The sequence below is a fragment of the Passer domesticus genome, chromosome 1, assembly GCF_036417665.1.
Source record: "Passer domesticus isolate bPasDom1 chromosome 1, bPasDom1.hap1, whole genome shotgun sequence".
Taxonomy (NCBI): Eukaryota; Metazoa; Chordata; class Aves; order Passeriformes; family Passeridae; genus Passer; species Passer domesticus.
In genome coordinates this window covers 53,580,912-53,595,428 of record NC_087474.1, presented here as the reverse complement: position 1 = coordinate 53,595,428, position 14,517 = coordinate 53,580,912, and the positions used below count along the sequence as shown (strand labels likewise).

Genomic DNA, 14,517 nt, shown 5'->3' with positions numbered 1-14,517 from the left:
TTTACCAGTAGATTTACAGTTTGTCTCCATTTTGGCATTCAATATGTTAACTGCATATTAAACACTAAAAATAACAGAAATTACAAAGTACATGCTGCTTTCAAAGTCAGTAAAAAAATATTAGGTAAAGAACATATGGGCGTCTGTCATGTGCATTAGAGTATCTGTTTGGTCAGGAAAACAAAGTAAACCAAAATAAAATAAAAGTAAAATAGAACTGAGAGCAAAATACATTGCAAAAGCATGAATATATTAAAAATCTGGACATGTAAATAGTTAAAAATCTACCAAGGTTTATTAAACATCAAGTCATACTATCTGTCAAAAGGGAAAAATGAAAGGGGAAGTACAAGCCTTCTAATGCCCTTGGCATATGTTTGCTCTGGCATCAAGATCCTCTTAAAGACACACGTATTGTGAGCCATAAAGTCTTGGTTCAGCCAAACTCTTTGGTTTGCACTTAGCTTTAAACTCATTGGATGTGAGCACAGATAGTTTTGGGTTTTTTTAGTATTTTGATTTATTATTTCTAATTTGAAGCAAAGCACATCTTATTAAGGCTATGCTTGGGATCCATGTAAGAAAGCAGACCAATATGAATTCTTGCTGCCTCAGGTTCATCCTTGATCAAGGACTGGAGCCCTTCCTGAGAATGGCCCTTTCCAGAGAAGACTTCTCTGTAAGAGACTACAGTTATATCCATAGCAGCTAGAGTCCTCTGTATGACAATTTCAGTTAACACTCCCTCCTTAGACAGCTCAAGTTGCATGCAATCCACTGCCATATTGCAAAATATAATCAGTCATATGTTAAGTACCATGGCAACTGCATTAAATATTGTAAATGCCTTGTCAACAAAAAAGCCAGTGAAGAGGTGGCCCAGAGCCCACATGGGTAAGATGAAAATAATGCAAGTAGTGGTAGCTACATATGAAAGATGGATAAAAATGTTTCCAAAAGTCTTTACTCAGATTTGACTTTGCGAATTACTCTGAAACAATTGAATTTTTAGTTTGGATGCCTCCTTTTTGCATTTCCCTTTTTTTCACCTGGTGCTTTTGGAATCAGAAACAGTGCTTGCCCCAAATAACTGAACATCTTAGTCTATCTCTCAAGGCAGCACGATTCTTAGAAATCAGGTAGGCAGGTCATACGTATAATGACACATGCTGTATTTACCTCTGTGATGCTTAAATAAATTTTCAACAAGGCTCCACGTGTCTGTGGGACTCTCCCAGGGCACAGAAGCTGCTGCAGCAAGAACATTACACTTAATGTACGTAAAGTCACCAGCAGTCAGCCAGGTTTTCACCTGTGTAAGATAACCAGCATAAAGCTGACATGAGCTTTCAGCATCTGAGAATATATCCCTGTATTTCCACTTCAGGTTGCAGCATGTTACCTTCAAATTGCTAATTTTGATATATAACATACACAGGAAATGTTTCCAAGCAGAAATCTAGCACCACAGCAGGTAAGGGCAAGATCTAAAGAAACAATCTTTCTGGGTCCAGAGTTCCCAGGAAGGGAAGTATGTGCTCCTGAGTTGAATACAACAATACAGCTTACACTTATGAATTAGCCATACAGTACACATAGAAAAAAAAAATCTAGCCTAAAATTACTCCCACACAGTAAATGCTTCCAGGAAATTTCAAATAAAAAATTAAATATCTCTAGCTCTCCATATAAAGTATGTCTGTGTGGAAAAGAAGTGTATGTAGGGAAAGCCTTTTTTCCCTGCCGTGGGAAACAATAACATTTCCACCTGGTATATCATATGTGCAAGGATGTTACTTCTTGTTATTGGACTCTCCAGAAACCTTATGAGACCACAGACATTACAAAGTTGATAGGTGCTGCAAATACCTTGAAGTAATTCCTAAGTTTTCTTAATGTCCTAGAGTGACTTTGTGATACTTGCATTGTCATTTTCTCACAAATTTGCCCTAAACCAGGACACTTAGTCAGTGTGCAAAGTGGGGTCCCAGTATTTACTAACCCACCCTATATAGTCCCTCTACTAATTTGCCCAACAGGCTGACTAATAAGGGGATCTGGGTCTGAATCCCGACCTTCTCCACACAGGCATTGAGATTGCCTTGCCTCTCAACAGAACCATTCATGAAGCCATTAATGAAGAAGGACCAACTCAGACCCTGATTAAGCAAAAGCTGTTGTTGAGATGAATTGACCTGTTAAAAAACAAGCAAACAAACAGACAGCCTAACAAAAAACCCAACAGAAAATAAAAGAACAACAACAAAAAAATAGACAAACCCACAAAGAGGACAGCTGAATTAATTTCTGTTGTCTCAAAATTATTCCAGAGAACTGGCATACCTGAGCCAAAAGCTGGCAAAGGGACAGCACAGACCCTGAATTTCAAGCAGGCATTTCGGGGATCTTTCTCAGTAAGTCAGCCCAAAAACAATGAATGACAAAGAGGTACTGAGGTACCCAGTGACTTTTCCCCTCCTCCATATTTGTCTCTCCTTACTCTAAGCTCTTTCAACCAAGGAAAACTGCTGCTGTTCTCCACTGCTGAGGATCATGCCCTGAGAATCATGTGCTCTCTTGCAAGGATGAAACTCAGAACTACAGTGTAGACATGGGTGAATGGCAACAGTTCCCCTTTGCTGGTTGGAGTTCATGAGCTTGAACTGAGAGTGCTGTTGCTTCCACTTCTGGGTTACCCAGTGAAAGAAAGATGTGGGAAAACGAGAAGGAAGACAGAGAAGACCACTGAAATGCTCAGTAGGCTGGAGCAGAGCACTGGGCATGGGAAGGGAGCCAGGAAAAAACAAAGGGAAAGAAAGCTGCTTTCTATTTTCAAATACCTACCAACCATTACAACAAAGAACAACACAAGCCCTACTCAGAGGCTCACAAGAGAAGAGGATAGAGCCAAAGTCATAAGCTACAACAAAGGAAATTTTGACCAGATATGAGGGGATAAAACAAATCACCATGAGATGGTGAAATGTTGCAACAGACTCCTCAGAGAGGCTGGGCAACCTCCAGCCTTGGAGATAGTGAAGACACAACTGGACATAGCTGTTAGCAACCTACCCAAGCTTTGAGATCGTCCCTGCTCTGAGTTGGAGGTAGATGAGTCACTATCAACTGATCTCATCCAACATACTTTATTCTACATACTACTCTGTTTTGAAATAAAGGATCACCTGCTTGTCTTAATTAAAATAAGAAGAAGCAGGAATTGGAATGGGGACTGTACAGTGACTGAGGAATGCAGAGAAATGCTCATCAAGGGGAAAGGAGAAGAAACTAATTGCTGTCATGTTTAAAAAGACCATGTAAGGTCATTTTAGTTTGTAATATTAAAAATTCCAACATTACTTTTTTTTTTCCTTCAAATATGAAAAAACCAGCCTGGTACACTGTCCTTTGTTAAATCATGTGACAATGCTGGGAGGTTTTGTGGGTTTTCTATTGCTTTTAATTGAACAAATCAACATAAACAGTTTACACTTATTCTAAAAAAAAAAAAAAAGGAAAGGAGGGGAAGAAAGACTGTCTTTTAGGCTGGTAACTGTTTGGGTCTAGCCTACATATTGCAAACATTCAGCCATGACTCAAGGGAAGTGGAACAGATAAAATAAGGTACTGATGTGCACTAGAAGGAAAGGTGCATTAAACTGTATGGTACAAACAGGCAAGGAAAAATTAGTGAGATTAAAACCAGTGATAGACAGCCTCAGACTGATCTATTAAGCTTTCTGTATTTGTGCAAAGGTGGTTGTTGTAAGGGGAGTAAGAAAAAGGCTTGAACAAGTGAACCCCTGCAAAACACTGCCACAAGTCAGTGTCAGGCATCTCCTCTCAAACGGATGCAGTAGTTTGCAGCTTTACTCAAATTTGTTGAAGGAGTTATAATTAGCTACAAAATTCAAAGTGTCAGCAAATGAAAAGTATTGATTTATGCAGGCCATGGGTAGGTGAAACAAAGAAGGTCAATCAAGAAATTTATGATCCCAGAATAGATTTGCTGCCAGCATAGCCATGCAAACTCTCTCAAAGCAACGAGAAACCCCAGCTTATAACTGCTTAAGATGCCACAATGTCTTCTTGTATCCTCAAAGTAAAAATTCCTCTTGCCTCAGAATATATGTATACACACTACTACACCTATAAGTGTGACTTTCACAAGTGTGATTTTCAGAAAGCTATGCAATGAGCTACAATTTAAATCCAGGCCCATGCAGAGCCAGTACAGAGTGTATATGTAGTATTAAATCTTGTGTTAGCACAGTGAAGTGAATTACATTTAACCTGCAGAGCCTCACCCTGCTACAAATAAAACTGGCATGAGCAGAATCAGATCTTCAAATGCAATATGTTACTACTATAGCAATTTGATATCAAGTTCATAACAATTTGCAATAGGTATAAATCCTAAAATATTATGATTGACATTTCTTAATACGTGGCTCCTGATCTAATTCTTTAAAAATAAAAAGGTTTTGTATTGAAACAACTTAAAACATTAAAAAAGGCAAATGGAATAAATGGAGCCTTAGTGGAAAGCTGGTTGACACTCTTTTTCGCACATTTCTTCCTGCTATATGTAGATAGGAATAATCCACATAGTTACATATATGCATAAGATCACTGACAGAGTAAAATACCTCTTAGTACAAGTATGAATCACAAGCACACAAATCAATGAAGGATCGTCCCCCAGATTTATCAAACACAAATCAACCACTGCCTTTTATTTTGAGGGGTGAGGAAGGAAGAGCTCTATCACTCCTATGTTTGTCAGAGACCAAAAGACCAGTCAGATTCCCAGATGAGAGTACAGGCATTTTCTCACATCTCTGGTAAAATTAGCTACTGCAGATATTATGGACCAAGCAACAATACACACTCACATATCTAGGTTTAGGAAAAAAAAAAAAAAAGTTTTGAAATTATTATGCTCTTTAGTATAGCTCAGGTTTACATAACTTAAAGAGTAACTGGGTTTTATATTCTACAATAGACATAGTCTTCTGAAAAATATGACACATTAATTGCAAATCTTAACAGTTTTGTCTTTTTTCTAATACAGCTATAAAATATTTTATGTCAAACATATCAGTGTTGATTTTTATACATATTTGAACCACCAGTCCTCTCTTCCTTATTTTTTTAGAATGTAGAAAGACACTAAGACCTTTCCCTTCAATTTTAAACAGGCAGCCCCACTAAAAATAAAATTCTCATATGGAGGCCCTTGTTAACCATTCTGTCACTTTAGTCCTGTATCAGCAGTATCTTGTGGGTACCATACACAGGTTTTTTATTGTGTAATAAATTGTAAGTGCTTTAAGGCTAAGTTCTTTAATTCTCACAGCATCAAACAGCTATCCAGCCACCTGTTTGGTTCAATTTATATTAAATATGAGTGTGCTTACTCTCCATATTGGCATAAAATTATATGAAAGACTTTTTTTATCATAGTACCTAAGTAATATGGAAAAGGTAATTTTAGAGGATGAGAAATGTTTTACTAAAACTTTAGATAGGAGTTGTATTTTTTTGTGGGACAACCTACAAAGAAAAGCCTATGTGTGTCCCATCCAGGACAGAAAGAACCTCAAGCAAACGTGGTAAAAGCAGGGAACTTACCTAATGGCTTTTTATCTTAACCATATATTGCTTGTCTAACAGCTTCCCATTGCAACTAACATCCCTTGGCAGAGCAGTGTTCAGTTAGTTTCCCAATTATTCCAGTGACTACTCTCTTTCACTTCAACAGATGCACAGTCTGACCATGTGTCAGTATCAAGTGTATGACTTTTACATGTCCCTGATTTGTAAATGTTAGCAATGTTGTTGTGCATCAATCTAGACTGGCCCTAAAGTCTTTGTGCACAAAAGCAATAGGTTAGGGATAGGAAAATTATCAACAACTTACTTAGCTAATACCATAAGGACCAGACTAACTGTGTTCAGGGCGCAAATATGGGTGAACACAAGTGTAACCCGCTCTCCTGCAGTGCACAGAGATACACACCTGCTCAGGCATGGCACTTTCCATCCTTCATGGGACCTTCCAACAAATGAAGGCTTGGAGAACTCCTGTTTCACTAGAGGAGACACTGGATGGAGATGAGATGCACACAACAGAGCAGGCTTTCCCTGAGGAACCTAAACCTGTACTCTTTGTGTCTCCCCAGAGTCATGATTTCTAGATAACTGAAAGGTTTAATGTGGAAACTCTCCAAATCACAACTGAATAGGTGCCGCAATTGAATAGGTGCCAGCAGCACAGAAAGGCATGTTCATGAATAAGGAATTGACTTACCAACAACTTGAAATTAGATGAGAAAGGCAGTGAGAACTGAGCTCTCTTGAAGTCCTAGAACTAAAAACTTTGGACAAGACTTACTGCATTTTTAACACTTCTATTAGTACAGTAAGTAATTTTAGTGTGATTGGAAACATCCTGTTCACTTCTGGTATAGCTAAAGCTGGTTTAGATGTAGACATAACCTGTTGGTATGTGATAGTATACATATCTTTAGGGTGGAAATGAGTTTGTGATACTTTCAGAAAGCCTTTCTACAACCCTTTGCTATTTTCACTTTTTTTCACAAGACTTAACAAAAAAAGACAGAGATCCATCACAATCCATCAGAGGTGATCTTGTTTTTCTTCGTTCAACATGTAATGATAACACCCCCTCCGAAGAACTGAAAATACCCTGTGTTTAAGAGTGAGAGAGGAAGAATAGCAAGTGCTTGGCATTTGAGACTGACTTCACACTGCCTTCTTTTTTAGATCCATTCAATATGCAAAAAATTCCAAGATGCATTAATATGTAATAAAATTTGCTTGATTGCTGACTGCTTATATGCAAGTAAGGAATCTTCCTGTATAAAAGAGTGCAAAAAATATCCTTCTTTGAGTCAGAGAAGGGGAAACTCTGAGTCAGGTTGATATGACTACTTTGAATCCCACTAACACTTCTGGTAACAGATGCTACTGAGCAATCCAACACCAATATTAATCACATACTTCATGGTAAGCCTTTGGTAGGATGGGCTACTGATGGGCATTAGCAAAACAATAGTGGTGTAAGTACTTTGAGACAAACTGGAAATGGGATACTAGAGGGAAAAAAAAGATTTATTGCTCACAAAAACAGGGCCTTTAGAAAAGTGACTTAGGAATCTCAATACTGCCCAATGCTTCTTTTAAAATATCATTTTTCATGGGGTATACTTTTTTATTTCTTTTCCAGATAAACCCTGCTTACAGAAAACAGCTCTCAGTATAGAAACCAGCATGATCCAAGCGGAAATGCTGAGAAAAGCACCCTGTACTCAAGTTTGCATTTGTCCTGCAGTCTGTAAACATGTTCTTGATCCAAAATATTTTTCAGCCCATATTTGAACCATATTTGATGGAGCTTGTTCCTCTCCATCTTTATTTGGAAAGTGCTAAGTCATGACTTTTGGAGAAGTGACTTGTTTAGGAGTTAAGATGCCATTCAAATAGCATGTGTGTGTTTGCCATCTAAGGCTTGCCTGAATTTCGTCCTGATTTGCTTCTCAGCTTGGCTGTCAAATGCAGGTTCTCAGCTAGCTTCTGAATTACTGTTTATTTTTACCCTAATACAAAACTTTGCATAAAACATTGTGGCACTATGCTTACAACAACTATGTTCTTGGATTGATACTACAGGAAAACATATTGCCAGGGTGGTGTTAAGAATAAAATCCTGTTCAGCTCTGCAAAATATCAGTGACGTTCATCTTCTCTGAAACAGGCTTTTCAGACCCTGGAAGCACAAATCTCATATCAGGGATTTTTTTCTTTTTTTTTTTTTTAGTACAAGAATAGGGAGCAGGAGTAAGTTGAAAAGCCCTGGGATACAAACAGCAGCTTGACTTCACCGAATCTGGAGTGACACCACTGCTGGGCTTAACCCTAAGGCTACAAGCTGGGTGAAGTTCCTGTGAACTCAGTTGGAGCTCCTGATAAAAACAAAGCTTATGAATGTAGCCCATTGCAGGCTCCTTCAGCTTGCACATTTGCAGTTCTCAGAGTGTCTGTCTAATTACTGTCTCAATTACTCGGCAACTTGGCTCTTCATTTCACCTTCGCTATCTTTTAGTTTTTCTCCAGATACTCAGCACTGCCTGTGTGAGGTGCTGTCTCAGCTTTCCCCCTATATAGGAAGGACCTTGGTCAGCCTTGTAGACCCTGAGGGAATAGAGCCCTGTTCCAGCAGCACCATCTGTCCCTCCCCTCATGCACAACAGGAGACAAATAAAACAAAATGAACATTCAGTATTCTTTCATAGCCTACAACATTTGGAGGGTCAGTACTGATTTTTAAACAATTTGAAGTGTGCAACTGGGCTCACCTATCAAGTAACAGAAGTCAAATAATTTTCTAAATATCTTTGGTAGTTATGTCTGCAACAACTTGTTTGGTGACGTACAATAAAAAGGGAAAGAGCAAGCAGTAAGGGAAGGATGACAGAAGAAGAGAGAGAGAGATAAGGAGGGAAAAGGGCAGTTTAACAAACATGAATGTATAACTTTCCTGATACTAACTCTGCCTGCGCATTTTGGCTGAGAATTAAACAGAACAATGTTCAGAGATGTACTATCAATAAAATCACATTTTGGCAGTTTGTAGGACTTTCATATCATAAGGAGCATATTAATTTATTCATTAATTAGTCCAGAAGTCATTGAAGAATAGAGAAGGAGGCCTGTGCTATGTTTTAAAATCAAAGAAATTTCCTTGCACTGTTGGATTTCCACATTTCTTTAAATCCAGATTCCATGTTTCCAATTCATATCACATCTCTAAAAGCACTGCTTGTTTTTGACCTTCAGCTAACCATGGACATTAACGTTATTCTGTTGTGCTTGTTTTCCACTCACTGCTTCACATAGTATGGATCCACACCTTTACCATCTCCTGAATGTGTCCTGCAGCGACCATCCTCTGCCTGTCTTCAGTTACTACTGCGCACTTTTCTCTCAATGAGTTTCTCTCCTAAGCAAGGCAAACCATGGAAATGCCTGACCTAAACCTGCCCCAGAGCAATCTGCCTCTAGACTGAGCTATGCCCTTGTGCCTCTCTTCAGGCCTCAGTATCTCTATGAACTTTTGCTTCTGTTTCCTCTGTGTTCTGCCTTTCATCCACAGCCTCTGTCTCCCCTGTGATAAGAATTTGGTTAGTACAGATTTGAAAAACATGAGGCAACCAATTAAATTATTTCGCTTCTGATGACTCTCATTAACCACTCCTTATGATTTTTACAGGACTAAAAATTTGTCCTATAGCTAAAATTACTGCCAACATTATTTTGAAAAAAATATTTCATACTCTCCAAATCCATTTCAGCAGTGTCTCTTCTGTACTTAAAAAAGTTCATTCAAACTGCAGAGGGTGGCTTTAGGAGTGTGAAAAGATAACACCCACAAAAACTTTAGGTTACAATAGCAGGTTGAACAACAGGAAGCCTAGTTTAAGTAACAGCATCCACACAAAGATCTGTGCCAGTTTAAAAGGAATATAGTATTTTAATTTATTCCTCTGCATGTCCTACACGCAAATAAGTCTTTAAACCTTTTCCTGGATCTAAAAACTTTAGATGCATTTTATGTGAAAAATCACGGTCACTTTTCAGATCCCAAAGACTGATTATTCTCTACAGGAAACAGACTGCCTACAGTTAATCAAGCTTCTTCTCTGTATGCAGTGTTTCATCTCCTTCTACTTCATGCTAAACATGTATTAACCCTTGTACATGTGGGTCCTTTGAATGGGCTTTGGTGAGCCATAAAGCATGAATCATCAGTATAAACAACTTTCTCACAGCTTTACAGACCACCACCTACCTCTGCTACATACTGCTAACCCCCTATATTTCTGTAAAGACACAACTAAATGCTTACCAATGATCACAATCTCGAAAGAAAATTAAGATTATCTGTGTTCTTTAGCAACTTTTATTTTCTCAAACCTCTACTTCATTAAAAATAAAACATCAACCTAACTCCTAGCATATTTTTCAATTTCTCCTGGGAAAAGCAGGATAGTCAGTGTCTTTCAAGCATATGCAGGCTCATGTGTACATATTCTCCTCTTTCATATCATGGATAAAGAGGATAGACTGCAGTTCATAAACTGTAACACTGGCCTCTGTATCAGTACCAATCACAAATTTAGCAATATTGTGGGTACAAAGAAGTGGGGTTAGAAAGTGAGAAAGTTGAGACTTCCACGGGAGCATCAAAGGAATTAATCTGCTACAGGAACAGGGAGAACAAAGCAGAGGATAAGCAGAGGATAAGAGGGGGTAAGCAGGAGCTTTTTGTCAGAAAAGAAGTGGTAAGAAAAAGAAGGCACGACAATAAGTAGTAGTAGCAGGGCACTGGGAGTTTGAGCCCAGAGCCTTGAAGTGGGGTACAGTCCCTGACTTTTTTGTGACCCTGCCCACTGAAAGGTCTCTTAGCATTCCCACTACCCTATAAACATCCTGTGAAATTGTCTATACAGAATTTGAACAACTAAATGCTTGTCCACACCATTATTCACTTGTAATTGGTTTTGTCCCCAGTTCTGCAGAATCTCATACGTGCTAATGTCCTACAGATAATAAAGAATAACTACTGAGACAACAGAAAGAAAGGCAGAGCCACCAGGAAGAAGAACAGGATATTTTCTGCTTAGCTTTCTCATAGCACAAGCAGAAATGTGCTTGTAACTTAATGGCAGGCTAAGTTTTACCATGCCCTCTTAAACAGATTAATAAACTCCAATTAGCAGAGGCTCAACATGACCAAACATGACACAATTGCTTTCCCGAGTTGGTCATTGGTTTATCATTCTGACAACTACTGACTAACTAGCTACTCATTAAGTTTGGAATAAATGATTTTGTGTTTGAGAACAGCAAAGATTCAGTGTCACACAGCACTGATGCTGATGCCACAGAACATTTAGGGAAGAGTGACCCAGCACTTGAAACACTGGATTGGAGGCTTCCAGAAGCTGAGCTTGCAGCAGAGCCCAATGAACTAAACCAAACAACTGCTCCCTAGAGAAAAGGCCCTCTGTATTGAAGCAGCACAGCCACCTTCTACTCCCCCGCACACTGCAATCCCTGAGGTGAGTGAGAGTACTCGCATAGCAGGCAGAAACTGCTGCCTGATCAGGGTTTGGGTGGGGGTGAGTCTCCCTATGTATATTTTAGGCAAGAAAAAATCCCCCTGCCATCTTCAGGCAAGTTCAGAGAGCTACAATCCTATTCATATAGGCAACTGCAAAAAATGTGTTAAAGGGCATTTTTCACCCTTTATTTTTGTTTTCTCCCGAGGTCAGTATACTGTCCATCATCCCACACTGGCTTGACAAGCCATTTAGAGAGGCTCCCCACATCCTGGACAGGTGTGCTGTAGAAAAGGTGAGCGCAGGCATGCTGCTCTCCCCTCCATGCTCATCCCCACCTTATACCTAGCCTGCTTTTCTCTGCCATTTATCTTCACTGAAATATCCTGCTATGACACATCCTGGCCAGTTTTCTTCACTGTTCCTCCTAGCCAGTGCATAAAACCTGGGCCACTGAGGTGAAAAGCAACTTGTACTCTCCTTTCCTCCCCTCATCTACTGCTCTCTCATCTTTTGCCATCTACAACTGGTTGCACCAGGGTTCAGAGCACATGCTAAAAGGCAGGCACTGGTGATCAATCCAGACCAGAAATTCCAGCAATTTCCAGATACAGAGGTTATCATCACCTCAGCTTTTCTCCTCTATGTGCCCGTAAAGTTTCACTCTTAATAGTGTCACAACAGGAAGATGACATGCATTGTGCAGTGCCTGCAGACCACTGACAGCTACCATGGGGCAGTCCTTGTCAGAAACACTAAGTCTTAGATAATATAACAATGCCAAATAGATGATCTGCTAGATGACCAAGATGTAGTGAAGAAGGCAGTCCAGAACCAAACCAAACAATTTAGTAGATTTTAAAAAATTTTACTTTATTTTTAAGAGAGGATTTAAGCGAAGTGTAGAGAGAACAGGAGAAGAACATGCTAAAGAACTAAAAAGGAAATGGGAAAGAATAAGAGAGAAAAGATGAAATTGTCAAGAACAGAGGATGAGGCCACCTTGATACTAATAATGCTTCAGCTAATGAACACAGAGCTGTGGACACCCTTAACACTTAAGAACTCAGCACTTCCTTGTCTTGTGGAAACTAAGTGACAATGAGAAAGAGTGTATTTTGTAACAACTTACAGGATCATGGTTAATACTACATATATGGGGAAAACTGGGAAAGGAGAAACAGATTACCTTGACGAAGATTACAGAGCAGGGAAAATATCATATGAGAACCTAACAGGAAGGAACTTTGGGGGTTTTCTCTCCCCTTTCTTCCATGTGTCGCACCCAGAAGACCAAAATCTACTTCTACCTTTTAACCTGTACATTAGAAACTAAAATAAGTGAAAGCAATGAATATTTTATTGAGCTACTGTTTCACCTGATTGAAAGACTCATGTGATAACTCCAGTTAGATCAGAGGGAATGCTGACAAAAGACAAAAAACACTTCTAAATTTTGAGGCAAGAAGAAAGAACACATTCCTCTACAACAAGGAAACTTGAACTGTTAAAAAAGACATTTACATTCTATGAGAAGAGAACTTTCTGACTGGAGGTGCCTAAGCAAAGGTACAGATCAATTTAGGGAACCTGCAAAATCTCCACCATTACAAACTTAAAAAGGCTGGCAAGAAAATAATTTCTGAGGAATAATTTTAAGTACAGTTGATTCCACTTTTGTTTAGTAGGATGGGCCAGATGACCACTTGCACTCCATTTTTTCAATAATTTCTATTTTTAAAAAAGAGAACTTTTAAAAAAGGAAAATTCAAGTTTTCATTATACTCAAACCTGAAGATAGAAAAATATCTTCTGCATAGTTTAGATCATGCTATCCACATGAGAAATTATTGACTTGTTATTGCTTTGTTTATAAACTCAGAGATTAAGAATTAGCTCTTCAGAGGTGGAGTTGCCTCATCATTGTGTGTGCTTGTGCCAGCAGGGCCCCAAATGTCAAGGCCTGTCATAATACTGTAATGACTTCAGTACAATACATTTTGTAATATCTGTGCAGCCAACATTTTAAATCATTAGACAGTAGTTTGCTGTTATGAACCTGAGGCTGCTAGAACCATGTCATCACACTGCAAGCAGGTCAGCACAGCTATAATAAATGTAACATGCCTATCACAATAATATTGTTCCACATACTCGTCTCCTGCCTCAGAGCAGACATTACTAGTTACACTCGTACAGAACCACAAAATTCCCTTCCAGATGGAAGTTTACTGTTTCCTTCACAGAATCTTATCCTTTACAACCCTTGTAATGCCTCCAAAGTTCCCATAAACTGGAGTATGTACTGGTTTAAGTTTCAGAAAAAAACACATGTATTACTGACTTAGAAGTTAAAGATCAAAACCACATTAGCTTGATTTTCAGAAGCTACACAAGAAATGCCCAGGAACAAACCTCACTGAAACCGAGTTTCGGAAAGGTTGCAACAACACCAGCTGGGTTTATTATGAGAGAAACCCTGGAAAGTGAGTGTCACTCACTTTATGAGTGTCAAACCCTGGAAGAGACTTCTTGGAAAGGTGGTCAATGAACCCATGTCTATGAGTATTGAAAAGGCATTTGGACAGTGCCCTTAAAGCCATGCTTTCACTTTTGGTCAGCCCTGAAGTGGTCAGGTAGTGGGACTGGATGATTATTGTAGGTCTGTTTAAATTGAACTATTTTATTCTACTCAAATCTATCTCCTCCTACCTGCTCCTTTCCCTACCAGTACACACTGGGGAGATCTCTGAAGACAATTCTTCCCAGCCCTGCACTAGCAGAAGGCACTGAATACCTGTAACCACCTCCCAGCCTAGGCACTGGCTCTGTCACCTTGTGGGAAGGAGGTGTGTATCTTCTGAGAGGGGTCAGGGCTGTGAATCTTTTCAAGATAAAGGGACCATCTGCACAAATTTGCAAAAATGTGTCGTGTTTTTTTTAAACTCATCAGTGTTCAACTGAGATAGGTTTTTACAGGATGGCAAACCACCATGTCACTGACACCAATGAGGCTCAAAGGTCAAGCCTTCAGTCTGGTGTAGGATGTGCTTCTCATCTAAATTGTTGCAAATGTCTCAAGAGCTGAGCAATACCTGTTGATCTTCTGGTGGATTGTTTTTCCTCACTTTATATTAATATTTAGAATTGTCTGAGCTGTTTCCCTTGCAAAAACATGCTAAAACACAAGAGCCTGAGGGCAGCAGCATTCCCTGAGAGGGAAGGTCCATCTGGCCCAGTACTGCGTCTCCAAAGTGGCCAACCACCAGTGTCTGAAGAAGAGCACATGAGCACTGAGCACTAGTCCTGACAGGGTCCTGGTGGTGCTCACAGGTCTCAGTGCTGGGACTGGCCTGCCCTGGGACCCCCA

The 14,517-nt window shown here is 39.3% G+C and overlaps 1 protein-coding gene across 3 annotated transcripts in view; it reads right to left on the bottom strand.

The window, feature by feature from the left end:
• Positions 1-14,517, bottom strand: part of AMPH (amphiphysin) — a 120,311-nt gene that overhangs the window by 99,035 nt on the left and 6,759 nt on the right. For 2 of the 3 annotated variants that reach the window (XM_064420743.1, XM_064420760.1), the window contains exon 1: positions 1,180-1,281. The exons of the other annotated variant lie outside the window; for it this stretch is intronic. In XM_064420743.1, the coding sequence (XP_064276813.1) occupies positions 1,180-1,266 (87 nt within the window). In that variant the 5' untranslated portion in view covers positions 1,267-1,281. Of the gene's footprint in view, positions 1-1,179; positions 1,282-14,517 lie in introns of those variants that run through there. 3 annotated transcript variants of the gene reach the window in all.